Source organism: Molossus molossus, unplaced genomic scaffold (assembly GCF_014108415.1).
Source record: "Molossus molossus isolate mMolMol1 unplaced genomic scaffold, mMolMol1.p scaffold_m16_p_8, whole genome shotgun sequence".
Classification (NCBI taxonomy): Eukaryota; Metazoa; Chordata; class Mammalia; order Chiroptera; family Molossidae; genus Molossus; species Molossus molossus.
The window spans coordinates 83,679,883-83,706,091 of NW_023425402.1; the positions used below are offsets into that span (position 1 = coordinate 83,679,883).

At 40.2% G+C, this 26,209-nt stretch overlaps 1 protein-coding gene across 1 annotated transcript in view; it reads left to right on the forward strand.

Moving 5' to 3' along the window:
• TMEM200A (transmembrane protein 200A) overlaps window positions 1–13,761 on the forward strand; it is a 69,102-nt gene extending 55,341 nt beyond the window's left edge. The window contains exon 2 of the mRNA XM_036248681.1: window positions 10,827–13,761. Coding sequence (XP_036104574.1) covers window positions 10,843–12,318 — 1,476 coding nt within the window. The 5' untranslated portion in view covers window positions 10,827–10,842 and the 3' untranslated portion in view covers window positions 12,319–13,761. The remainder of the gene's footprint in view (window positions 1–10,826) is intronic.
• The last annotated feature ends 12,448 nt before the right edge of the window (window positions 13,762–26,209 follow it).

Here is a 26,209-nt window from a genome sequence, read left to right on the forward strand (position 1 = left end):
GAAATGATAGTGAAAGAAAATATACAGACATGCAATGGAAATCCAGAGGAAGTACCCAGGAGACAAAAAGTAACAAGAAATGAGCAAGATCTTGTTTTAGAAAGGTGACATAAAGGAAAACTATAGATACGATGCCACAGTGGTACAGAAACATCAATTCTCCCAATAAAAATACAACATTTTTAAAAATCAAATTCTGAAATTCATAGGCAACATCTAATGTGCAAGAATAGACAAGAAACTTATGACAAAAGAGAATGAGAGTAGTGTAATCTAATCAGATAATCAAATATGCACCATATTACAATATGAATAGTAATTAAATCAGTTTGGTTCTAGCAAACTAATAGACATTAATGGAACAGAACAGTAAGTCTGTAATATATCATCTGTATATTGTATCATGTTCACCCCTCAAAATCAAGTCTCCTTCTGTCACCATTTGTCCCCCTTCACCCTCTTCTTCCTCTCCCCACCCCCTTTCCCTCTGTTAATCACCATACTGTTGTCTGTGTCTATGAGTTGTTGTTTTTTTTGCTTAATTTTTTCACTTTTTTCACTCAGTCCTCCAACCCCCTCCCCTCTGACAGCTGTCAGTCTCTTCTCTGAATCTATCAGTCTGTTTCTATTTTTAACCAACATCACCCCAATAAATTCAATAAAAATTTAAAAAATAATGGTGAGTCTTAATATTGACTCAAATGCATATGAGATTTGATATACAGTACAAATATATGAAATTCATATGTAATGAAAGTAGCATCCATACCAAGATGAGAGATTGATTGCCTACAAACATTTAGATTCTGGCTTCAGCTCTTATACAAAAAGAAATTCCAAATATATATATATATAAAAAACTAGAATGTAAGAGAATGAGACCATAAAATTATTGGAAGAACATATGCTATTTTTCAAAATATGATTTTAGATTATGAAAGGTCTTTCGAATGGTTATATGAAGCCATCAATCAACATACTGATAAGGTTGACCACGTACAATTGAATTTTTTCTGTTTGATAAAAGATACAATCAAAACAACTAAAGATATAAATTAAATATATTTGCCAGACATATTACTCCTAGAGAATGGATTTCTTCAATATACGAAGTGCTTTTATAAATCAATTTTATAGAAACCAAATGAGAAAACATCTCCCCCTTCCCCGGAAACAGCTCTTCTACAAGAAATCCTGAACTGCTCTCGCCTCTGGGAAGAGAAACCCCGGCTGGAGGGACTTACGCCTTGTGCTGTACTGCTGGGATTTTACCATGGGCACAAGTAGCTTTTCAAATAAAGAGAGACAGACAGATAGACCAAGAAATACTTTTTAAAAAAAATTGGAAGTCTAAAAAGTTTGTTTTCCTTAATTCCCTTTGCTGCCATTAACATGTACAAGTGGGAGAACAGAGAGAAGAAAGTAGACACAGTTACATGCATTCCACAGCCTCTGTTATTGAGATTTCTCTAAAGAACCTGTAGAACACGTCCCTTACGTGCTAAAGGACTTTTGTATTTCCGGGCTAAATAGTCTCGTTCATTTCATGGGTGATGAGTTTGGTCTTGCCACTCCTCGTGCGGCCTCCCCTGACACGTTTCTACCTTGCTTCGAGGGCAGTTCTGCTCGGAGTTTACTTATAGGGGGAAAGAAAAGTAAAATGGTCCAGTGGAAATGATGTAGTTCGAACTATTTCCTAATGTTTTTTCTAGGGTTTTAAAAATGCTAAAACCTTAGCATTTTGGAAAACCTTAAAATAAATTTGATGTATGTTACTGTGGATTAAAAGGTAACACAGCTCATTACTAATCAAATGGTGTTTTTGCTCTGGCGAGAGATGATTCCTTATTTGCAGTGGAGAAGAAATATCTTTTGCATCCTCAACAGTATTGGCTCAGCTGGGTAATAGGCAAAACTGATCGACTTCTCCAAGACGTGTGATACAAAGCGGAACAGCTGGAATTGAAACTTACTCTGCTCTCCATCTTTTCCCCTTGTTCTGTAGGAATGTCAACAGTGTGTTTGGATTTTCCAGGCATTTAAAATCACCAGAAAGAATATGAATACCCATTAGAGTCTCATTTTCCAATGTTGTCTCCACAAACATGGTCATCATACCTCTAAGTGAAGTTCCCGTATCTGTTCTGCAGAGGAGGGATCTGTATAAAAAGTCCAATTTGTGATTTTAGATGCTTCATCTCTTTATCCAGGGATAGCTCAGCTAATTTCCTGCATTTATTAAATACGTGACTTCTTTTCTAGGGGTAGCTTCTTTACACCAATTTCAAGGTGACTTTCTGCCGGGAAATGCAGTGAAAATGGAGTGTGACGGTCACTGTCCAGATTGGAAGAACCGGGCACAGGGCGGGAAGCATACTCCTGCTTTGGAGAAATTGCTGATTTCTTATGTTCCTGTGGAAAATGTCTCCCACTCGGTCCCTGCAAGGTTTTTTCTAAGAGCTCATTATGGATTCGTTATTTGGCCTTCTGACAACTTCTGTGTTCTGCGGACTTGATGGATTTTAGTCCTCGGAGAGTAGTTGTTCCGTGTCATTGTTACACAGCTTATAATTGGTTTGGGCCCATATTTTGCAGTTCGTCAGGGTGGCAGTTCGTCAAGGCATCAGTAACGAAGAACACGTACAGTATAGATTTCCAAGTGCAATCTTTACTCTTAGCATTTGCTTCATGCTTAGGGTGTACTTGGCCACAAAGTGATATTTTACGTTTAATGACTTAACTGTCATTCTGCTAATTATAAAAAAAAAAAAAAAAATCTATACTTCCTTTTAATTTCAACATTCATGTGAATGTAGAACCATATTGAATATTCAGAAACCATTCTCTTTGAGACAGACTGTCAAAGGCCTTCAGAATGTACATGAAATCTCTTTGTCACAAAATTAGCATTTTGCTCATTTTCACTCTATTTTGCTCTTATGGCTTTTTGTCTAGTCCTCATATCCCCAACCCCCACGTTTCTTTTTGTTTTCAGTCTGTTTTATGCCCGTGTCCCAATGGAAACAGAACGGTACTTGCAGGATCGATCGGATTACTCATGCATTTAATTCAATGGCATCATCAAGATGAGTAAGACATCAGATGAATTGGTTTGGGTTTTTCTGCCTGTGTGTATTATTGTTAATTTTTTTGTTACAATAAGTCTTCCAATCTGAAGAAATAGAATGAATTAAAAGAAAGGCATGCTTATTCTTTCTATAATATATTCCCCACCTGTCTCTCTCATATAAACTCAAGTCTTCTTTTCAACCACCAAATTATTCATGCTCTGCCAATAAAATACACAGCCTCCACTCAGACAGTTTTGACTCTAAATCCCAGTACAAACTTTCATTCATAATTTCCTTTTCATATAAAGTGAGCCATCATTAATTATTTAACTTAACATATTAAAATATATTTTTGGTTTGCCTACTGAGTCCGGCTGGTGTGGCTCAGTGGTTGAGCATCAACTCATGCACCAAGAGGTCACTGGTTCGATTCCCAGTCAGGACACATGCCCAGGTTCTGGGCCAAATCCCCAGTGGGGAGTATGCAGGAAGCAGCCACTCGATATTCCCTTTCATTGATGTTTCTATCTCTCCGTCTCCCTTCCTCTCTCTCTAAAATCAATAAAAGGTAAAAAAATTAAAAAAAACAAAAACAAAAAACTCACACCTGTCAGAATGGCTGCCATCAACAAATCATCAAACAACAAGTGTTGGCGAGGGTGTGGAGAAAAGGGGACTCTAATGCACTGCTGGTGGAAATGCAGACTGGTGCAGCCACTATGGAAAACACTATGGTGTTACCTCAAGAAATTAAAAATTGAACTTCCATTTGACCCAGTGATCCCACTTCTAGTAATATACCCTAAGAAGCCTGAAACACCAATCAGAAAGAATATATGTACCCCCATGTTCATAGCAGCACTATTTACAATAACTAAGATCTGGAAACAGCCCAAGTGTCCATCAGTAGATGAATGGATAAAAAAGCAGTGATACATATACACAATGGAGTACTATGCAGCTGTAAGAAAGAAAGATCTCTTATCCTTTGAGACGACATGGAGGGACCTGGAAAGTATTATCCTAAGTGAAACAAGCCAAGCAGAAAAAGACAAATACCACACGATCTCACTTATATATGGAATATAATGAACATAACAGTCTGAGGAATAGGGTAGACCCAGAAACACGGAAATAGGGTACAGACTGACAACCCTCAGAAGAGGGGGTAGTGGGGGGTGGGAAGAGATAAACCACAGAACTTTTATGCATATATGCATAACCAATGGACATGGACAACAAAGCTGGGGACGGGGCGGGGGGGGGTTGGGGAGGAGGGTGCCAATGGGGTAAAAAATGAGAAACATCTGTAACAAAAATAAAATTAAAAAATAAATAAAAAAAACAAAACCAAAAAAATAAAATAAAATATATTTTTGGTTTGCCTACTGAGCAATGAATGAGTTAATACTGGGCAACAAAAAGTTTAATAATATTAACCAATTTATGAGAACTTACTATAATCAATACTGTAAACATTTTATATATATTACTTATTTTGGTCCTTAAGCAGACCTTAAAATCAGTCATAGCTGATGTCACTAATGTAGACCAAACACTGACCTGTGATTTGCATTCATTGTTCCCTTTGCTTTACAACAACCCTTTAGGTACTATCATTGTCTTCATGTTACAGATGAAGAAACCGAGGCTCCAAGCGGTTGGGGTATAGTGTGCATGGAAGAGGGTTTTGTTACAGATGGAAGAACTGAGAAAAGAGTTTAAAACAACTCGGCCAAGGTCACATGACTAGCGGATGAGGAAGCAAGGATGTAACCCTTGTTTCTCTGATTCCAGTGTCCATGTGCAAAACCATTATGCTACACATTAAAAAATGATTTCTATTCTATCTTATCTTTTGAACTTCAATATGATTGAACTATTAGTCACCATAGGCATTTTCTCTTTGAACTCTGATAAAGATAGAGACCAGAAATCCTGTTTTTTAAGTTTAAAATGTCTCTATTGGGAAGAAAGTGCTAAAACTGTTCTAGCTTGAACAGAAAATATTTCCATCTGTTACATTTGTGAATACCTCCTGCGGGTTTTATATAGTGTTTTTGTTTGGTCCCAAAGGCGTGGATTAATTTCTACTTCCACTTGGTAGTTAGCCTCACATTCTGGTGAATTTCTAAACTCTCAGACAAGAATAAAAATTCAAACATATAAGTAAGACAATGTAAATATATTTAAAATAACTGGCACCCTTCAAACAAAAGATAGTGAGAAACCATAGGGCAGGGACCCCAGGGGAAGAATTAGGGGCAAGGATGAGTTAGTCTGTCTGCATGGCGTACTCCTGCCGACGCACCGCGCTTTGCTAGATAGCTCCTGCCGCGGCTTGGAAGCCTCTCCTGGTACCTCCAGACTGTGGAGAACGTTCTTCAGTGTTCCCGTGCCTCCATCACAACAATCAGTTCAGTTCATGTGAAACGTGCACTTTGCCTGCTTTCCCACTGGACTGAAGACTCCTTCCAATCAGGGTGTTCCTAATGCCTAGCACATCTCAATGATATTTAAGCCAGTTCACAGTCAACAGATAAGCTTGCGGAGCGTTTATCGATTCCAGGCCCTCGGCAAGGCATTGGGATAGCATTGAAGACTCTAGAAAGAGGACACTTCCTCCAGAAATGATCATGGCACTGGGGGCCTGAAAACTGGAATTCCAATCCTGTTCTTCTTGCTAGTTCATTGTTGGAACTTAGACAACATTCCTGGTCCTGAGTTGGCTAAAAGGAATGTTTGACTCAAAAACTTCTAAAGTCTCTCAACTCTGGAAGCCTATTTACTTATCATCAACTCAGATATAAGTGTACAAACACATCTGGAACCACGTCTGATGTACAAGTAGGCTCAGTGTGGTCAGGAGAGGACCTAAGTGTACAGGAATAAATTTGCACACTGAGTATTTGCAAATTTGAGTACGAATGCTAAAACTGGTATGAATTAGAGTCATGAAAAGCAAACTCCAGAATGTGCTCAAGCTTGTAAAAAGGGTAAAGGACAACAACAGTACGGCTTTAAAACTGTTATCAGGGCAAGAAGAGGAGAGACTAAGCCTGAGGATTGGACAGGTTGGTGTAGTGTTAGCACGTGACGCACAAGGCAGGAACCTTCTTACTCAAGAGGAGAGTTTCAGCTGAAAGGGGTACAACAGACATGGTCCAGAGGGAAGATGAGCCCAGGGCAGGTGAGTGGACTGTAACAGAGCGCTTGAGTGAGGGCAGGGGTCCACACCTGCACTGAGAAGGCAGCAGAGGAGACGGCATTCCTGCGTGGGAGTTCTGCGGTCTGTGGTGCACGGGTGAGATGCACCACATGGGAGGTTGCCTCATGGGAGCCTGGTTTGCACAGTGAGGGTGTGTTGTGCAAATTGCAAGCTGGCAATCTTGGTAGCAAAATTGTGGCTGTTTTGTGAACACTGGGAATGGAAAATAGAATGATTATGTAGCCAAGAGTTAACCCAAAGTATTTTTTTTTTTTGCTTGTTGACAGAAGAATATTATCTGCATATCTGTCTTTTCATTTGCCTTTTGATAAAATCATAAAAACCATGAGAATATGGAAACTGAGTGTGGCTGACCTTCTAGTTAGGTTTATTTATAACGATCGAATGACCTCCTCAGAAAGATAGTTGCTGATCCTTATAGTCTTTGAGCAAGGAAACATACTTTGAGTCTTAAATCTATTGCACTACCGGGCAATTTTTACTGATTACATGAATGGATATCTACACAAATTAACAATGTCCACCTTGGAGGAGGTCTCTAGTGGAGTGCCACAGGATTTTTATCCAGTTGCAGAAGTTTGGGTGAAGCTTTGAATCCAGAGACTGAGAAGCAAAAGCTCTGTCTGTGGTAACAAAATGAAATCAGGTGGAGTGAGATTTTTTTTGTTTGGATCTTAGAGGAAGTCAGTCTCAGCCCAGCCCTTCAGCCCGGCCCTGTCAGGGACCGAGAACAGCAAAGCGTGTGTGTGTGTGTGTGTGTGTGTGTGTGTGTGTGTGTCCATTCTGAGCCTGCGCACAGCTCATGCTCTGCAGCCAGCCCTGAGCTGTGCGACCTTGGGGGTGTTACCGAAACTCACTGAGCTTCAGTTTTCTCATCTGCAGAAAAGAGATCATAATGATCATACCCACCTTCAGAATTGTGAGAATAAACACATTCCTATACCCGAAGAAGCACTTAGAACAGTGCCTGACCATAAGCAGTGTGTTTGTATGTTAGCTAGTATTACTATTACTATTGTCAAAACTTAGAAGAATGCTGATTTGTTACAATAAGGAGACTGTTGTTAACCGGGCTATGTCCTTCCACCCCCACACCCCAAAAGTGATAAATGTGCAGGATGCGGCTTTGCAGCATAAACTGAAATGATTTGGCTGCTTTTGCTTATGCTGCACAGATTGGACCAGGTGGACATGAGTTTGAAGGAGAAGAGGCCTGTGCATTTACTCCCTCTGGACTGCGTCGTTCCAGAGGCTTCTTGTTGCAGAACTGCCCTGAGCATTCTCAGGCTATTTCCCAAAACCAGTCCTGCATGACTGCTTTCACCTACAAATTGAGATTAATTTTCCCAAGAGAATGGCAACCGTATTTGCGTCTTACTCCAACTGACCCCATTGTGAATGAATGTCAAATTCACGCATTGAGGTGTGATGCTTCCTGTTTTCCCAGACTTGGCCTGCCTTCTCTATTCACCTGGTTTCCTCCCTGCATGGTGAGCTGTGTGTTCAGCGGGCCAGAGGTCTGTTATCCAGCTGTTCCTTCTCTTGACTTTACCTGAAATGCTGTTCGCTTAATAGTCAGATGTCAGGATGCTGCTACCTGCCTGAATCCTGTTGCAAAGGTCCCCAATTGAACATTTCTTTCTAGAGGGTTATCTTATTTCGCTGTGGGTAGATATACTGGCTCCTTCGTTAGGTTCTAAGCTCTTTGAGCAGTGACTGAGTTTGCACACCTTGGCTTTCCCCTCAGGGCTGGGTCCGAGTCGCAGTAGAGGCTCACTTGGTGTTGAATGTCTTCCAGTGGAAGTGAAGGGGGGCCAGGGCTCCCAGCCTGAGTTTTCCAACTCTGGGGGTCGGGGTGGCCCTGTCCAGACCTGGCCAGGGTAGACTGGCGGCAGAAATTGTGTGATGCTTTGATTACCCCAATTTGATCCTTTATTTCGAAGTTTCTTCAGGTGTCTTTTCTCCTTTCATTTTTAAATAAACGTTCATACTCTTAAACTGCCCTAGCCCCTTTTTCATGTCTAACTGCTTTGCATGCTCACAAAGGAGCTCAGTCCATCACTCTTTCTACCTTCCTATTTCCTCTGTCAGCCTCAGGAATAAAAAATGGCACCGCCTGTAGAAAATGGTTTCACAAGTGGGGGAGGACTGAGAGTCTGTATGGAAGGAGAATTCACGGTGGTTGTTTTCAAACCCGATGAAAGCCTCTTGCCCTTGTTTTCATTGTGTTCCGAGGGTTTCAGAGTCAGTCCTGAGCCTGCCAAATGGGAATCACTGAGTTAGGTGGCCACTCTCTCATCTAAGCATTTTATTCAAACATTTCAAACTGTTTTGATTTAAGAAAACAAGTTCACACTAATTTTGTTTTAGCCAAGGTATGGGAGAAGTTTAACACTGTCATGTGCATACTTTGATCAATTTTATAGACGAGAGCTATGGGTGACAATTTAGTTTGTTTTTCGAACATTGAACTATTTTAATCCCAGTTATGACTCCAGTAAAGCCTGGGTTTACTCACCAGCTTGCTCAGCTAAAACTGGAGATGCCATCCGCATGTCTGTTACTTAAACACAATTCAGGAATCAGAAATAGAGATTCAAAAGAGAGCTTGATTTTGCAAGACAAGGAAACCCTCTCAGAAATTATTGGAGACCTTGTGGGTCTTAAAATATCCTGTTTTCTACCAGCCAAACTTGGCAGCTTGAGAACTCTGCATTACAAATAGTGACAAATATTTTATCCACTCACAAAACGTTGCTTTTTCTTTTGTTTGTTTATGCTTTTAACTAGGTAATTTAGTGTACCGATATGATGATCATTCAGCAAATCTCAGAAGAATTACTCCCTAGCTGGGCATTTTAGCACATCTGCCTTGAACACTGGCTACGGGCAAGGCACTAGAGTGAGTGTTTCTGGTGATAAAAATATGAATTAAATTTGATGTTTGACCCCAAGACACGAAAGCACTAAGACATTATGATGCAGAAAGTGCCGTGGAAAACTTGCTGAAATGCTCCGAGGAGTGAGCGTGCACGTGAATTTGCTGAGTCAGGGAAGGCTTGATGGAGGAGTGCAAGCGACAGCTTGATGACCGGCCAGATGCCTGTGTGACACCAGGGGGGAGGGGTGGTAAGGGGTTCCAGATGGATGAAACATGTTAACAAAGTCTCGGAAACAGTGTAATATGGAGTATAGCTGGATTTTAGTCTTACGTCAATGGAAGGGAGCAGTTAGGGATAAAGCTAAATTCCATGGGTTTGAAATCCCAGATTAAACTTTAGTGGGTGGCGGAGAATATTTACCCATTATTCTACTCTTTAAACAACTTTAGAGCCGTATTTTAGGATAATGCCGCTGCCTCATTGAGTCAGCCTGATTGTGGAGGAAGAGAAGACGGAGTTTGGAAGACCAGGGGCCAGGTTATTACAACGGTCTAATGAGAGTTAGTAAGAGCTGCTCTGGGCTGGGAGAGGTAGGTTGGAATGGAGGGTAACATGACAGATGCCATGTAGTGAAAATCTCCAGGAGTTAGACCCTAACTGGAAGATGAGAGGGAAAAGAGAGCGAGGAGTTAAAATGACGGAAGAGTCAGGCCTGAGCACTGACACCAGTGAGGAGTTTCGCTGATAGAAGGTGCGTTCACTCTGCTCGCGGTGCATGAATGATGTATGTTCCCCACCGAGAACTGGAAATGTGAAATTGAAACTCAGGCTAGGATCTGAACTGTAGACTCGGGAATCGTTAGCGCAAAGGAAGTGGTGGAAGGTGGAGGAATGGATATGAATGCCAAGGGAGGGTATAAAGAGAAGATGGTCAAGGACAGGACCCTCCGGGGTGGTGGCCTACTTCTAGATGAGGGGAGAGGATCCAAAATTGAAATAATGAGGTCAAGGGGGAGCCAGAAGACTCGGGATCATAAAAGCCTAGACAAAAGTCTCAAGAAAGGAGGGTCAGTAAAATCCATGGAAACAGGGAAGTATGGAAGATGAATATTGAGAAATTAAATACGGGAGTTTAAGAATTCATTGGTGACTTTCTCAAGAATGGAGCATATTCTTCTTTCAAGTCTAGGGTTTGTTTGTTTGGGGCCTATTAAGTGTTCTGGATTTTTCTATTTCCTTACAGATAATGAGGAGTGTGTGTGTGTGTGTGTGTGTGTGTGTGTGTGTGACAGAGAGAGAGAGAGAGAGAGAGAGAGAACGAGAGAGAGGGAGAGAGAGAGAGATATTTATGGTTATGACCAGGGGACTATTTTATATAGTAAGTAATAAAATTATTTAAGTGGAATATACCTTGAGCTTCCATTTCACTAATAATAGAAACATTAATTCAGCCAAAAGAGGAAATCGTCAGGATTTTACATTAGTCATTAAATAAAACTTCTACCCACATTATGTCCATTAAAAAGCTATTCTTTTGCCCCATTTCATTGTATGAAACAACACCAAAAATATATAAACAATTGTTGAAACGATGAGCATACCCCCAAGCATATTTGGATTATCACCTTTTTCCCTTCCTTTCAGAATAAAAGGCTGAGCTATGATAGCGACTGGCGGAGTGATAACCGGCCTGGCCGCCTTGAAGAGGCAGGACTCTGCCAGGTCCCAGCATCATGTCAGCCTCAGCCCCTCGCCTGCCGCCCAAGAGAAGAAACCCGTCAGGCGTCGGCCCCGGGCCGATGTCGTGGTTGTTCGAGGCAAAATCCGCCTTTATTCCCCCTCTGGTTTTTTCCTCATTTTAGGAGTGCTGATCTCCATTGTAGGAATTGCCATGGCCGTCCTTGGATATTGGCCTCAAAAAGAACATTTGATCGATGCTGAGACAACACTGTCAGCGAATGAAACGCAGGTTATTCGGAACCAAAGCGGTGTGGTGGTCCGCTTCTTCGAGCAGCATTTACATTCTGATAAGATGAAAATGCTCGGCCCTTTCACAATGGGGATCGGCATTTTCATTTTCATCTGTGCTAATGCCATTCTTCACGAGAACCGCGACAGAGAAACCAAAGTCATCCACATGAGGGACATCTATTCCACCGTCATCGACATCCACACGCTGAGGGTCAAGGAGCAGAAGCATACGAATGGCATCTACACTGGTCTGATGGGAGAGGGAGAAGTGAAGCAGAACGGGGGCTCCTGCGCCTCCCGACTGGCAGCCAATACCATTTCCTCTCTCTCGGGTTTCAGGAGCAGTTTTCGGATGGACAGCTCTGTGGAAGAGGATGAGCTTGTGCTAAATGAAAATAAGAGTCTGGGGCATCTTATGCCGCCTTTGCTCTCTGACAGTTCTGTCTCTGTCTTTGGCCTCTATCCGCCTCCTTCCAAGACAGAGGATGAGAAGGTCAGCGGCTCTAAGAAATGTGAAACCAAGTCCATTGTGTCGTCATCCATCAGTGCGTTCACGTTGCCTGTGATCAAACTTAATAACTGTGTTATTGATGAGCCCAGTATAGATAACATCACCGAGGATGCGGAGAACCTCAAAAGTCGGTCCAGGAATTTGTCCATGGATTCCCTTGTGGTCCCTTTGCCCAACACCAGTGAGTCCTTCCAGCCAGTCAGCATGGTGATCCCACGGAATAATTCCATTGGGGAGTCATTGTCGAGTCAGTACAAGTCCTCTGTGGCCCGTGGACCTGGGGCTGGACAGCTCTTGTCTCCTGGGGCTGCTAGAAGACAGTTTGGGTCCAATACATCCTTGCATTTGCTCTCATCACATTCGAAATCCTTAGACTTGGACCGAGGCCGCTCCACCCTAACTGTCCAGGCAGAGCAACGGAAACATCCGAGTTGGCCTCGGCTGGATCGAAGCAACAGCAAAGGATATATGAAACTAGAGAACAAAGAGGACCCGATGGAGCGGTTGCTTGTGCCCCAAACCGCAATCAAAAAAGATTTTACCAATAAGGAGAAGCTTCTTATGATTTCAAGATCTCACAATAATTTGAGTTTTGAACATGATGAGTTTTTGAGTAACAACCTGAAGCGGGGAACTTCTGAAACAAGGTTTTAATGTTTGAAAATATATATCATTTTACAAGGCTATATATTTTAAACCTATTTTCACTAGTGTTTCCTTGTCAAAGTATTGGTTATAAGCATTTTTCATCAAATGGTTCGTAGTGTATTAGATCTGGCTGCTTAATTCTGTAATGGGAATAGTCGTATGTTTGGGTTACTAAGATTGCAGTACTCTATATTGTCACATATGATTTTATTTTTTTCCATTCCTTTGAAAGCATGATCTCTTTTATTTATATGACTACAAAATACTTCCATCTGAATTAAAGCTCTCTCTCTCTCTCTCTTTTTTTTTTTTTTTACTTTTATGTTCTCTCATTGGTGGTCATATTCACAGAATGAAGTGTCCAGTTTGGAAAAGGTAGGGAACCAAAGTGTGGACCAGAAGTACCGAATTCAGGCACAAGCCTCAGTATATATGTATGAATGTGTAGGAGTACAAATCTTAGGTGTGCTTTCCTGAATAACTGCTTTTATATAGGATTGGTTAGATTATTCAAAAGGAAAAAGATCTAGCTTATGTGTGAGCTAATAAAATGAACTGGTTTATTTCTGTGTGAGCTAATCGATATGAATTGGTTAAGCTGCCAGGTAGGTATTATTTTTTTCAACATCAGTTGTATTTTACTTCTATTTTATCAATAAACCATGTATTTTAGAGCCATGCCTGAGAATGTGAGATATTCTTAGGGGCAAGATAATAAAAATGCTATCAGTTGTAACTTTAGATACCCAGAATTGAAACTTCTTTGCAACTGACTTGGAAAATGAATGGACCAATTGCATTTGTAGAAATACTACTTTAAAATAATAACATACATGAAGAAAATGTTGACTAATGAATGAAAATGCATTACATGCTAGTTAGTGCTAACTAGTCTCAGTGTCTTTTGCTAGTCGTCTCTGTTGTCATCCAGTGTCCACTCATTCTCACATCCTTATTTTCCCCCAATATTTTTTACATCCTTTTACTTGGAAAATAATCAGCTAACCTTGGCATTTCTTTTTATCTTCACATATCACTGGCTTGGTGGTTTTAAAAAATTCAATTCTTGATAAATTGCCTTGAAATTTATCTTGTGCTATAGAAAGCCTTATGCTGACTCCAAAGACTATCTTATAGTATAATACATTTTGGGGAGTGTGGTTCTCAGTTGTTGAAGATAATAAATATTAAAATGGATATTTATCATCAGAAAATTTTCATGTTTTCCATTAAGGTAACATATCATTTTAAGAATTGTTTAATGGAATACTCAGGAAACTTTACAGGTTCTTCCCAATGCTTAAACATTTCTGAACATCAGTATTGCAGTTGTTGTGGAAGAAGAGAAGGAAGATATATTTCTATTCGTAGGTTCCCACAATTCCATCTTGTGTTGGTATCATGAACTTAAGGCACAGTGTTACTTGTTAGAACATCAAGCCTGTGTATTATAATAGAGTGGGCTCAATATTTTACTATTAAGCATTTAATAAACTTCTGTACTTAATAGAGATTTGTGTTCTTCATACATTTGCTATAATTTTTAAATAAAATGTAAATTTCTGTTTCAAGTATTGTTTTTCAAATTTTCAGATACATTTTACAGAAGGTGGTCGATACTCTAGTACATGAATTGGGTGCTGTCGCTTTTAAAATTTTGATTCTGTTAGAGAGCTAGGACCATTCACCTATTTAATTAGGTTGGTCCCTTGGTGTGATGGTTAATTTTATGTGTCATTTTGACTGGGCTAAGGGATGCCCATATTTCTAGGTATGTCTTTGAGGGTATTTCCAGAAGAAATTAGAATTTGAATTAGTGACTAAGTAAAGAAGATTGTCACCCTGACCAGTTTGGAGCATCAGCCTGCGGACCAGAGAGTCCTGGGTTCGGTTCCCGCTAGGGGCACGTACCAAAAAAAAAAAAGATTGTCTTCACCAATTTGTGTGAACATCATACAATCTCTTGAGGGACTAAGTCAAACAAAAAGGCAGAGGAAGGGCAGATTTAAAAACAATGGCTCTCAATACCCCTGATGTGACAAATGACTGAAGCTATATAATATGCTCAGTTCACCCCGAAAGAGCTTTAAGACTTTGAAGAAGATTCAACAGCATGGGCCATGGAGGGTCTAAATAAAAGAATTGGGGCTTAAAGCAGTGATTCCTGTTCAACCTCTTTCCATCAGAAAACATGAACTTTTTATTTACCAAAGAAATCAACTTTATTACATGATAAATAATTATCTCTTTTAAAATCAAAGACACAATGTAATTAAAGCTTCAGATGAATATGAGATAATTGATGTTACTGTGTTGGAATTTCAATTAGACTAGATTTTGTACATTTCCCTAAGGTTTTTATAAATATTGAAAATTATTCAGAAACTCCACTTCTTCTGGTTTGAAACCTCAGGGATCGGTCACGGGCTAGCTGTCAGTCCAAAAGATTTCTAAGGCTTGTGGCCTACCTTCGGGTGTGTTGGTTTGCTGGGGCTGCCATAACAAAATATCACAACTGGTGGCTTGAACAAGAGAAATTTATTTTCTCATAGACCTGGAGGCTCGAAGTCCAGGACCAGGGTGTTTGGTGTCTCCTGAGGCCTCTCTCTGGGCTTGCAGATGGTCATCGTCTCTACATCCGCACATGGCCCCCTCTTTGTGCATGAGTGGCTCTGGTGTCTCTTTCCTTCTTATAAGGACACCAGCCATATTGGATTAGGGCCCCATCCTGTAGGCCTCTTTCCACCTTAATCACCATTTTTAAAGGCCCCATTTACCTTCAAATATAGTTACATTCCAAGGGACAGGGTGTTAGGACTTCAACATAGGCATTGGGGGGATACAGTTCAGCCCACACATGAGGTGTGCCGTTGAGACGTGGTAGAGCTGAGCGAATGTCTGAGCCGATGGCTGGTGAGAACACAGTATGGCCTCAATACCACCCCCACTGTGTAGTCTTGAGTAAATCACTTAATCTTCTAATTTTAATTGATTCCATGTCAAATAATGTCTTAATTCTGTGCCTTTAGATTTCTCAACTGTGAGATGAGATGAGCAAGAACATAAACTGTAAAGTCCTACCTCTAAAGGTCCAGGGTCCTCGGTTCCCTGGGATGAAGACCTGTTTGCCTGGCACTGTCTCTGCAGCAATTTGCTTCTCAAATGAGGGGCAGGAGCGGTAGTGGAGCAGACTGGTTGGATGCATGGATGTTGGAGCCAGAGGACCAGGACTGCACCGGGCTGTTCCACTTTCTGGTCATGTGGCCTTGGGCGCTGACCCATCAGAGATACTAAGAACCTCTAAGGCAAGACCATTGGTGTGTCACAACTGAGTGCCAGCCCTGCTCCCTAGCTGACAGAGATGAAATGAGTTGATGCTCTTAGGGTCCAGGAGGGTGTCCAGGCTGACATATAGCAAGCATTCTATAGATACATATGTGCCATCCTTGTCTGAAAGGGTCACCTAAGACCTTTCCAACCATCACCTCGTCCCCACCCCACTCCCAAGTGTATCCCCTGTGGTACAGTGAATAAAGGTCCCCGAAATGCGCACATCCACAATCCTCAGAACTTGTGCATGTTACTTACATGGCAGAATGGACTTGCAACTCTAAGTTAAGTGTCTTGAGATGGGGGAGATTATCCTGGACTATTCAGGTGGGTCCAATGAAATCACAAGGGTCCTATTATTAGGAAATGAGGAAGATTTGACTACAGAGATGATGTGACCAAAGAAAAGAAAGAATAGATGATGCTGAGATCCTGGCTCTGAAGATGGAGGTAGGAGCCATGAGCCAAAAAATGCAAGGAACAAAGGTCTAATTGCAAGGATTGGATTCTGCCCTTAGAGCCTCTTACAGAGGTGGGAACATCCAGCCCAAGGGCCGTATACAGCCTGTGAAATCAATACCAGCTAACATCATGCCTCACCAAATTAGCCTGACCAAATATAGCAGGCTAAGTTTTAAGCTGATAATTTTGTATGGCCCGAGAATGATGTTATAAATATCCAAATGGCCCCAGGCAGAAGAAAGGTTCCCCATCCCTGCCAGGAACTGGCCCTGCTGACACCTTGACTTTAGCTCAGTGAAACGGATTTTGCACTTTTGGCTTCCAGAACTGTAAGAGAATAATTATGTGTTACTATTATTTTTAAAAATTATTTAATCCTCACCCAAGGATATTTTTTCCATTTATCTTCAGACAGAATGGGGGGGGGGGAGAGAGAGAGAGAGACATCTATGCGAGATTGGTTGCCTCCTGCACGAACCCCGACCAGGGGCCAGGGACTAAACTGCAACCAAGGTACATACCCTTGACGGGAATCGAACCTGCGACTCTTTGGTCTGAGAGCTGATGCTCTAAATGCTGAGTCAAACCAGCCCAGGCTAATTATGTGTTATATTAATCCATTAAATTTGTGTAATTTTTTACAGCAGCCATAAGGAACTAATACATTCCTCCAAACCAAAGGAGCTTGTTCAGAGCAGTGAGCCAGTAGTCAGCAGACTTGTAAGCAAGGTGCAAGGCATCCATACCAGGTGATGGCAGGTGGCCCAGAGCAGGATGTATGATTCACTTTATATCAACTTTAGCGATGATAATCTTAATGCAAGCATAACAATGTAAACAATAGAGGGAGAGCTACTTTGAAGCAGCAAATACCGATTTTGATAGATAAAAAGCATACAAGCCCACAGTTGGTTTAAGAGTAGCAATCAGCGATGAAAGCTTTCAGGATCAAATGAATGTTTCTGTCTATGCAATTTTAGAAGACCCGGTGTTACTATAATTTAAAAAACAACAACACATTTTTAGAATAACTTTGTATCAAAATGGATATTACACTAATATTTAACAATTTGATAAAGATAAAAATTTGGTTACTTGTTCTAGCAGTTCAAATTTAACCCTTCCTGAAAACATAAATGACTAAAAGAAGCAATATAAGTTTTTAAAATTTGTCAGTTTACCAAGACTTAAACTACAGTGTTCTAAATAGTAACGCTGTGGCCTTCCCAGTGATAGTCTTCACCTGCTACGGTATTCAAATTGTTCCAAGATCTTAATCACTTACGTGTTCTCTAAGTAGGATCCAAAAGAGTAAACGTACATGATCACCCTGACTCCTGCTTTCAATGAATTGCCCTGTTACCCTTTCCCCACCCTATACAAAATCCTATCCCAGACCCGATGTCAACAATAGGGTCTATAACCTTGATATTGGATCAGAGCCCTACTCAATGACTTAAGTGCTTTGCGACTGGAATTCAAACTGAAGTCATTCCTTTGATTTCTCCACATTCTGTTTCTCTGGACAAGGCAGCAGAAAGGGGAAAAGGCCAACTTCATTGAGGTGCCCTTTGCTCATTGGTGCCATCTTGAGGTAGTAATTTAAAGTTCAGGCCTGCCCAAGAGCAGAGCTCATTCAAGTGTGAATGAAATCACTTCTTCTGCAGATCAGTTCCTGTTCCAGAAACACATCTTTGGTAAACAACGTTTATATTTCTTCTTTCACTGACAATGTGAGAGAAAATAAGTAATAAAGAGGATACAGGAAATCTCTACACATAGGATTTTGTTATTCTCACAGCATCAAGTTGTCACTATACTGTGTAAAATTGAACTTCACTTATTCCCTTTTCATTTTTTTTATTCCGCACCTGAGGATATTTTTCTACTTATTATCAGATACACTGGGAAGGAGGGGGAGAGAGAAAGACAGAGAGAAACATTGATGTGCTAGAACCACACTGACTGGTTGCCTCCCTCACGACCTGACCAAGGCTGGGGACAAACTGCAACCGATGTAAGTGCTCCTGACTGGAATTGAACCCACAACTCATTGGTCTGTGGGCCAATGCTCTAACTGCTGAGCAAAACAGCCAAGGCCAATTATTCCCTTTGTATTGCTTCTCTTTACTACTGGTTGGTTCAGTTGTTTTGTTATGGAAATGATTGATCAAATGACTTATTTTTGTCTTCTCTCTTATTAATTCACCATTTAACACACTGTAATTTCTAATAATTCTCTAATTCTTTCTTATCACCAAATAGTAGAGATTATGTCTCCAGGAACATGTGTACTCTACAAATTACATTTAGAGATTTTTGTTTTTAGTGCAATTGTTTATAATCTGTACAAGGCCACACACTGTATTTGTGGTACAAAAGATTGGATACTTGCTAATAGAAACATAAAAATCTGGAATTTAGAAGCAATAAGAACATTAGGGTTGACACCCAGTGGAATACACAAGTTAGTGGGAGAGTCAGCCCCTGAATCCAGGATTATTGATCCTCAGTAACTACATCAATTAAAAACAAACCAGGCTTTTTTAAAAAGGGTTTGAAAAAACATGTTCAAAATCAGATGAATAAATTTGACTTTATTGGGACTGGTAAAGAGAAAAGTATCTAAAATTTCAGGTGGAAATATAGTGCTAAAATTTTTTAAAATATGTTTTTATTAATTTTTTTTTTTTTTTTTTTTTTTTTAGAGAGGAAGGGAGAGGGAGAGAGAGAGAGAAATTTTAAAGTGAGAATCATTGATTGGCTGCCTCCTATATGCCCCCAGTGGGGATTGAGCTCGCAACCTGGGTATGTGCCCTGGCTGGGAATTGAACCAGTGACCTCTTGGTGCATGGGATGATGCTCAATCCACTGAGCTATGCCGGCTGGACTCATGACATCTTGAAAGTGTGTGTGGGTGGTTGGGAGAGGGAGGACACACTAAGGAATGACATTAGAGATGGCACAAAGTTTAAAATAGGAATTTTTAGTATTCATTTTATACATTGGTGTCCTGTGTTTTAAAATATTAACTATGTAACCACCATGAAAAGTATGCCATTGTGCCCTTCTGAGCTATTATATTATCTTTGAACATGATCTATGAAACTGAAATGAGTCATTTACATCCATATTCAACAAACCACATGTACTAGAAGGAAGGCAGGAAGCGAGGAGGAGAGAAGCAAGAAGTGTGAGTTTGGGGGGTAGAGGAGAGAATGACATGTTTTTCCTGCTTAGTGAAAACCATGCATAGCCAAGGCATTCTATGTATACATTATTTTGGAATAAAACCAAGCTCATGATTTTAAATCCCTGGAGCAGTGAAAAAAATATTCTTAGTTGATTTTAAAATACAATACCAGTGTTTATTATTCAGATTATTTGAGTCAGTTACCCTAAGGGTTAGTAAATTAATCATTAATTTGAGGTTGTCAAATAATGAGTTATCAGTAGCTCAAAGCTGTTCAGAGGTTATTATTTAAAAAAATGAAGTTGCTCCTTTTTTGCATGCAGATACTTTCTGTGTTCATTAGATATATATTTTTTCCCTAAAGCATTTCAAAATTGCAAATGTGTTACCTTGGATTATCATTTACAATGTTCATAACCTAAGAAGTCAAATTAACTTTTTAGCCAGTTAGTTGAAGAGTTCAGGAAGTATCTTTCAAAGGTTCTTGCATTTTATGAGTTCGTTATTATATTTTATTACTGTTCCAGAGCCTTTAAGAGGATCAAATAAAATATATATGAGCAAAAAATATGAAGAACATTTAGAACCTGGATCATATTCAATATGGGCTATAATTAATTATCCCGTACAGTGTAGCATGCTCATTATCATTTAACAGACAGGAAAAATCTTTTCTTATGAATAATCTAAGTGAAATATAATCTCTTTGGCATGTGAACACCACATTGTGTTTAATACTGGCTAGCAAGATGTTTAATTTACAAAGTAAATTTAATTTATGCCACTCTTTTCTTACTCTAGATTTCTGGCAATGACAGACCCTAAGAAATTCTGATACAAAATTATTCTGTTTATAAAATTACAACAAAAGAGTTTAGTCCTAAAAGTATAGTCTGCTCTCAAATATTTAAATATTTAGTATTTAATCTGTGGACCATTCAGGCTCTTCTCTTTCAACTTCTTTTATTTATTCATATATCTCATTATTAACATTTGTTCACAAGATTTTATAGTTATGTTCTCTGGTTGACAGGTTAAGGGAGAGGTAACATTCAATATTGGCCATTCTGCAACATAATGGTAACACTGCCACGGGCTCATAGCAGAAGAAAGGGAGACCATCTGAGAAAGTGTGATGTGGGGTATTTCTAAGTACATACTTTCTATGTGCTGTCTTTGCTCTCTCATTCTCGTTGCTGTAGATAACCAAGAGTTGACTCCTGGTCAGAATGAAGATTATTGTCAATTCAGGTATGTCAGTGAATTACTTATATATTGGAATTACTTATATATTACTTATATCAGGAAATTCTGGAATTGATTTTAACATGTTCTTTGTAGACGTCCTTCTCCACGTTTCTATTCATCAGGATGCTGGAGAGTATTGCAGCGCTCGTCCACATTGGGCTCCCAGTGCAGATTGATGTGATGAATCTACTTTTTAGTTCATGGTGAAAAATATAGTCTACATTTTATTGACCTACACTTATGGGTCAGTTTGCAAAATATTCTATGATAACAAAAGGAGAACATATGTGGCTGGTTATAAAATTTTAAGTTTACTGGACTATAAGACTTATAAACCAGCTGCAGGAAGATAAAGGAGAAATTAATCCAGTGGTACTTTTGGGGATTTGATCCTAGAATAAACAAGAAAAAATTCAAAGGCTATGTGTATCTTTGAAAAACGTAAAAAACAGAAAAGCTATTTCTGAAATGAAAAAAGAATTTGGTATTTGTACAGGTGGCCAGTGGCCTTTTGGAAACATTAACTTTGTATTATCGTTTTGTCCCATATGTTTGCCTTTTAATATAATGACCCAAGCCCTATTTGAAATGAAGCAGATATTCCATTTCATCAATGATACACTGATCCGTAAGTCAAAGTAATTACCTTAGTGCTTTTTGGGAATCTCAGGTTATAGTCCATTTACAAAGATCTTGTGATTAGGATAGCACTTTTCCTCATTATCTAGTCTCCCTGGAATCCCAGTATTACCTGAGCATGCAAATTACTTTCATTTCCTAGATGTAAACCTGAAATAGAAACTTGCTCTTAATGAACTTTTATATGTATGAGCTAACAGCAGATACCACAAGAATAGGAAAATAGATGTTTAAAATGCAAATATATACTCTTCCAAGTTAAGAAAATTAATTCTGACATTACTAATTTTATTAAATGAGTAAAGCAATAGATTTTTTTTTTTAAAGACTCCTAAGTATCTTATAAACATGCATACAACTTCTGTTTATGGCATTGGGAACCAACTGTGAGACATATACTACTCCTTGTACCTTAAAGAAATACATCAAAAAGAAGATAATCCTCTCCAGAATTAAATATTTTAGGGTAGACTTTGAAAATAAAAAGTGTTGCTGAGGATGTGGAGTAATTGAAACTCTCATACACTAATGTAAACATCTATTTATCTATATTCAGTAACTATTACATGTCCACTGTCAATGAGACCTAAGAGCAACGAGAAGGTAGAAGAGGGGCAGGAAGAGAAAACAGCTTTGCATTTCTCCATGACAAGAGGTATCATGCAGTATGTGTGTTTCTCCGTCTGACGTATTTCACTCAGCACAATGCCCTCGGGTTCCCTTCATGTTGTCGCACATGGCAAGATTTCATTCTCTTTTATGGCTGAATTATATCCGTCATAGGTTGGCTTTTAAAACTATCTAAAGCCATTGACCCCTATACTTTCCCCTTTATTCCAGACTCTTGTCTTTTCCGCTTGGAAATCCAATAGACAAATGAAATTTAACAGCAAAAACTGAAACCCCCTCCAGCCGATGCATTTGTAGTCTTCCCTTCTCAGATGATAGATTCCAACACTCCGATTGCTCAGTCCAGAACCTTAGTGTCACCGCTGACTCGAGACTCTTTTTCACGTCCCATACCCAGTCCGTCGGCAAACGCTGTTGGCTCTGCCTTCAAAATATGTCCATGAGCCTCACATGTCTTACCACGTCCGCCGATTCAGTCCTTCGTATCTCACCTGGAATTCTGAATCCCGACTCACTGGCCTTCCTACTTCTGTCCTCGCCTCCACGCAGTCTCTTCTCAACACAGCCGCCGGATTAATCATGTCACTTTCTCCTCAAGCCTTGCGATGGCTTCCCACCCCCTCCCCCAGCAAGAGCCCTTGTAGCCTGCCCCATGTACCCCCTAACCTCATCTATTACTCTTCCCTCACTCAGCTCTAGCAACCCGAATGTCTTGCTGTTCGTCGAGCAAAACAGACTTTCTCTTTCCTTAATGCTTTCTACAGGGACATTAGAACAGGATCCCTCCACATGGTTGCCCTGCCCTAGATCAGCGGCATGCCTTTTCGTCTCAGAGGCTGAGTTCGTATTTCTGGTTTATTCTTTTCTCATGCTCTTCCCTACCCCTAGCCCCCACCCCCACCCAGTTCCCCAGGGCAGAGCTTGAACCTTGAATGTGGGTCCTGCCTCGTTTGGACAATGATGCTGCTTCTTACTAGAGCCGTGTCCTTCCAAATGGACCTGTATAACTTAGAAAGTAAAATGCCCCCACCACCCCACCTTTCAACGGCCATTATAACACTTCTTGAGAGCCACTGTGTACCAGGCACTAAGTTAGGTGCCGCAAAAACAAAGCCAAATGAAACATCGCCTGTGTTTTAAGCAGCTCCCCAAACTTGAATAACCAACAGCCCCTTTCCTGCATGGACACAGTCGCTGTGCTGTGACCTTCATCTCACACCTCATCTGGCCTGGTCACCCTCCTGCCTCTCTGGCCCTCTCGAGCTCCATGGTTGTTCAGAGTCCCCTGCTGACAGCACGAGGGACGAGGAGGTGGAAACGATGGATTCAGAATGAAGAGGCTGGATGACGCCAGGAAGACCAAAGGTGTACAGTTCTGAAAAGACTGTTTCTGAGATGATCCAGAAACTCAAAAATTATTGTCATGTCACCTATAATGGAATGGATTTGAGTAGATTCCACGTTTCTTGCTTTTTCAGTGATAGATCTCCTCAAAACTAAAATCATTATTTTAAAAAAGAAAAAGTCTTCCAAAACTTGGGAAACAGAGTGGCTCATATTCTTAACTACACTTGCAAAAGCAGCCAAGCGAGGAGTATTGATCCAGCCAGAGACGACCCTAAGGAAATTGTGCACATATGTCTGTATATAGTTCAACTTTCCTTATCTCTACACATGGCTCCGTCCCCTGAGCTAAAGATCCAAAATAATCATTCATGCTTGTTAATTGATTAATTGACTACACTTTGATTCTAAGCCTTTCATCTCCAACTGGAGTGGAGGGCTGTCCTCCGTGCAGACAGGTGCGGCTCGGGGGCGTCATGCTCCTGCACCTCTACTCTGCTGAAACCCCTCTCGGCGGGAAAACCGGGTTTGGCTCCGTTGCCAGAGAACTATTTTAGGAACTGCTGGGGATGGGGGAGTCTAAGTCCTATCTCTCCTACTTTTTCTAGGACCTAGAACCTCTACACCTGGATGTTTTATATTCCCTCCATACCAGCCCTTCCCCCAACAACTCCTGCTCTCTTCTTTGCCCGAATTTGGCTTCCGTTCTAGCCAAATTTGGCTTCTCATCCCCTAGCCTCACCGCTGTTCCAGCTTCCCAAACCTCTGTTTCAAGTCTCCTGACCACATATACTTTACAGTTTTCATTACAGGTTCAAAGTGACGGAAGCCAATGTGGGCACAGATAACCATCAAGTTTTTGTGTTTTGTTTGTTTATTTTTTTTAATGATTATAATACTCACCAATAATTACAGATCAGTGTCTTAATTATTGGTGACTATTAAGTTAGTCTCTTACCTTGCTACCAGGCAGGTAACAAAGGCAGCTCCTACCAAATTCTGGGACAATAAAGATAGTTATTAGCAAGTAGGAGAAAAAACATTTGTTCTCTAAGCTTGATGAAGTCATAGTTCTCCCCAAATGCATAAGCTTTTATTACACTGTAGGGGAGGAAACAGTTTTCTTTGAGCCTTTTGAGTCCCTGGCTGGGTATAAAACTGAAATGAACAAAGACAGATTAAACAGGAAAAAAAGCATACACATTTTATTAAATTTTTATATATACATGGGAATTTTCACAAGAGAATAAGGACCCAAAGAAGTGACCAGAACAGGAAGGATTCCTACTTTTTACACAAAGAAACAAGAAATTTGTGAAGAATTGATAAGACAAAGGGGTTTGGGCTAGAAGTAGTACATTGACAATACCAAGGCCCTAAATTCCCTCTGGTGATAAGGATGGGTCACCCTTCCTCCTGATACAGGGAGGGTACCTTTCACATGGCAAGTTTACCTCCTGCTCTTGAGAGAGAAGGGCAAGTGTGAGGGGAGATCAAAGTGACCTACCTGCTTCTGCTGTATTCTCAAAACTTTTCAGCTTAAGATGTTCTGTATGCCAAGGAGCCATATTTTGGGGTAGCATGTCCTGAACCCCATCAACATCTGGCACGACAGTTTTGTTCAAGGTAGACATGATTGAACCATCTAAAGTAGTGGTAACTCCAACTTTTTGGGCTCAGGAATCAATTTGTTAAATTTTATTAAAGACTCCAAGAAGGTTTTGTTATGTTTATATCTATGGTATTTATTTTATTGGAAAATAAACGTGTATAAAATAAACACACATCCCTAAACACACTATCTGCCAGAGCAAAAGTCTTTTCACGGAGCACGTGGCCCGTGGACAACTCCACTGTACACTCCTGAGAGAATGCAAGCGAGAAAAGCAAACATCACCTTGTCATTAGGAAAATAATTTTAACCTCACGGACCTCTTTCAAGTTTTGGGAGCCCCCAGATATCCCAGAAACGCACTTTCAGATTCACTGATCTAGAGTCAGGATTATTACTCAGAAATTAGCAGATGCAACTAGAATCCTCTGAACCATTATCTGGATGTAGGACAGTTTGGAGTGAAACCTTAGGCACCATCCCTATGCATGAAATATAATGAATGAAATCAAAGGTATCCAAGGACTTTTAAATCTGTTCACGAGAGTGTAGGGACAATGCCAAAACATTTCAGCCAGACTTCTTTTCTTGACTTCCACGGATTCCCCAGTGGAAGCCCATCCTTCATCACCATTTTGCTTTTAGGAAGCCACAACTTTTAGCAATGTAAAGTCATTTCTAATATTATTATACTAAATAGTAAAGTCTCTGTTGTTGCTGAGATATTTAAAAAACAAAAAGGTAATGGTCTGACTCCCACTACCACCACCCACTGAATTATTTTGGAGCAGATCCCAGATATACCATTTCATCTGTAAATGTCTCAACATTTATCCCTAAAGGAGTCTTTTTTCATTTTAATTTAATCAAAACATCATTATCCTACCAAAAAATATAAATTTTTAAACACTGTTAAATACTTGGTATTAAAATGTCCGCAATTGTTTCATAATTTTTTTCCTGTTGGTGTCTTCATGTTGGAACATGAACAAGGTCCACGCGTTACCCATGGTTAACACGCCTTCTATGTCTCTTAACATTTAGGTTCCTCTTCCATGTTCTTGTTCTTGAAACTGCTTTGTTGAAGAAACCAGACCATGTGTCCTTATCATTTTCCGCATTCTGATTTAGCTGACTGCATCTCCATGGTGTTATCAGCCAAGTTTCTGTGCCTCATGTGTCCTGCGTGTGGTCTGTCTGGTCAGTGAAGTGTTTTAGCAACAGCATTTCGTAGACGGTATTGTGCACTGCTCACTGGGTCTCAGGAGGCACAGGAGATCTGTGGTTGCTTTTGTGACGTTGAGATTGTTCTGTGGGCCGTTGAATCGGGTTGTATTGGGACTGAGAAATTATCTTTATAGAACTAAACTTCTGAGATACCTGGGATTTTCTGTTACAGAAGCCATGCTCCTCATCATCACTAATGCATCTATGGTAAC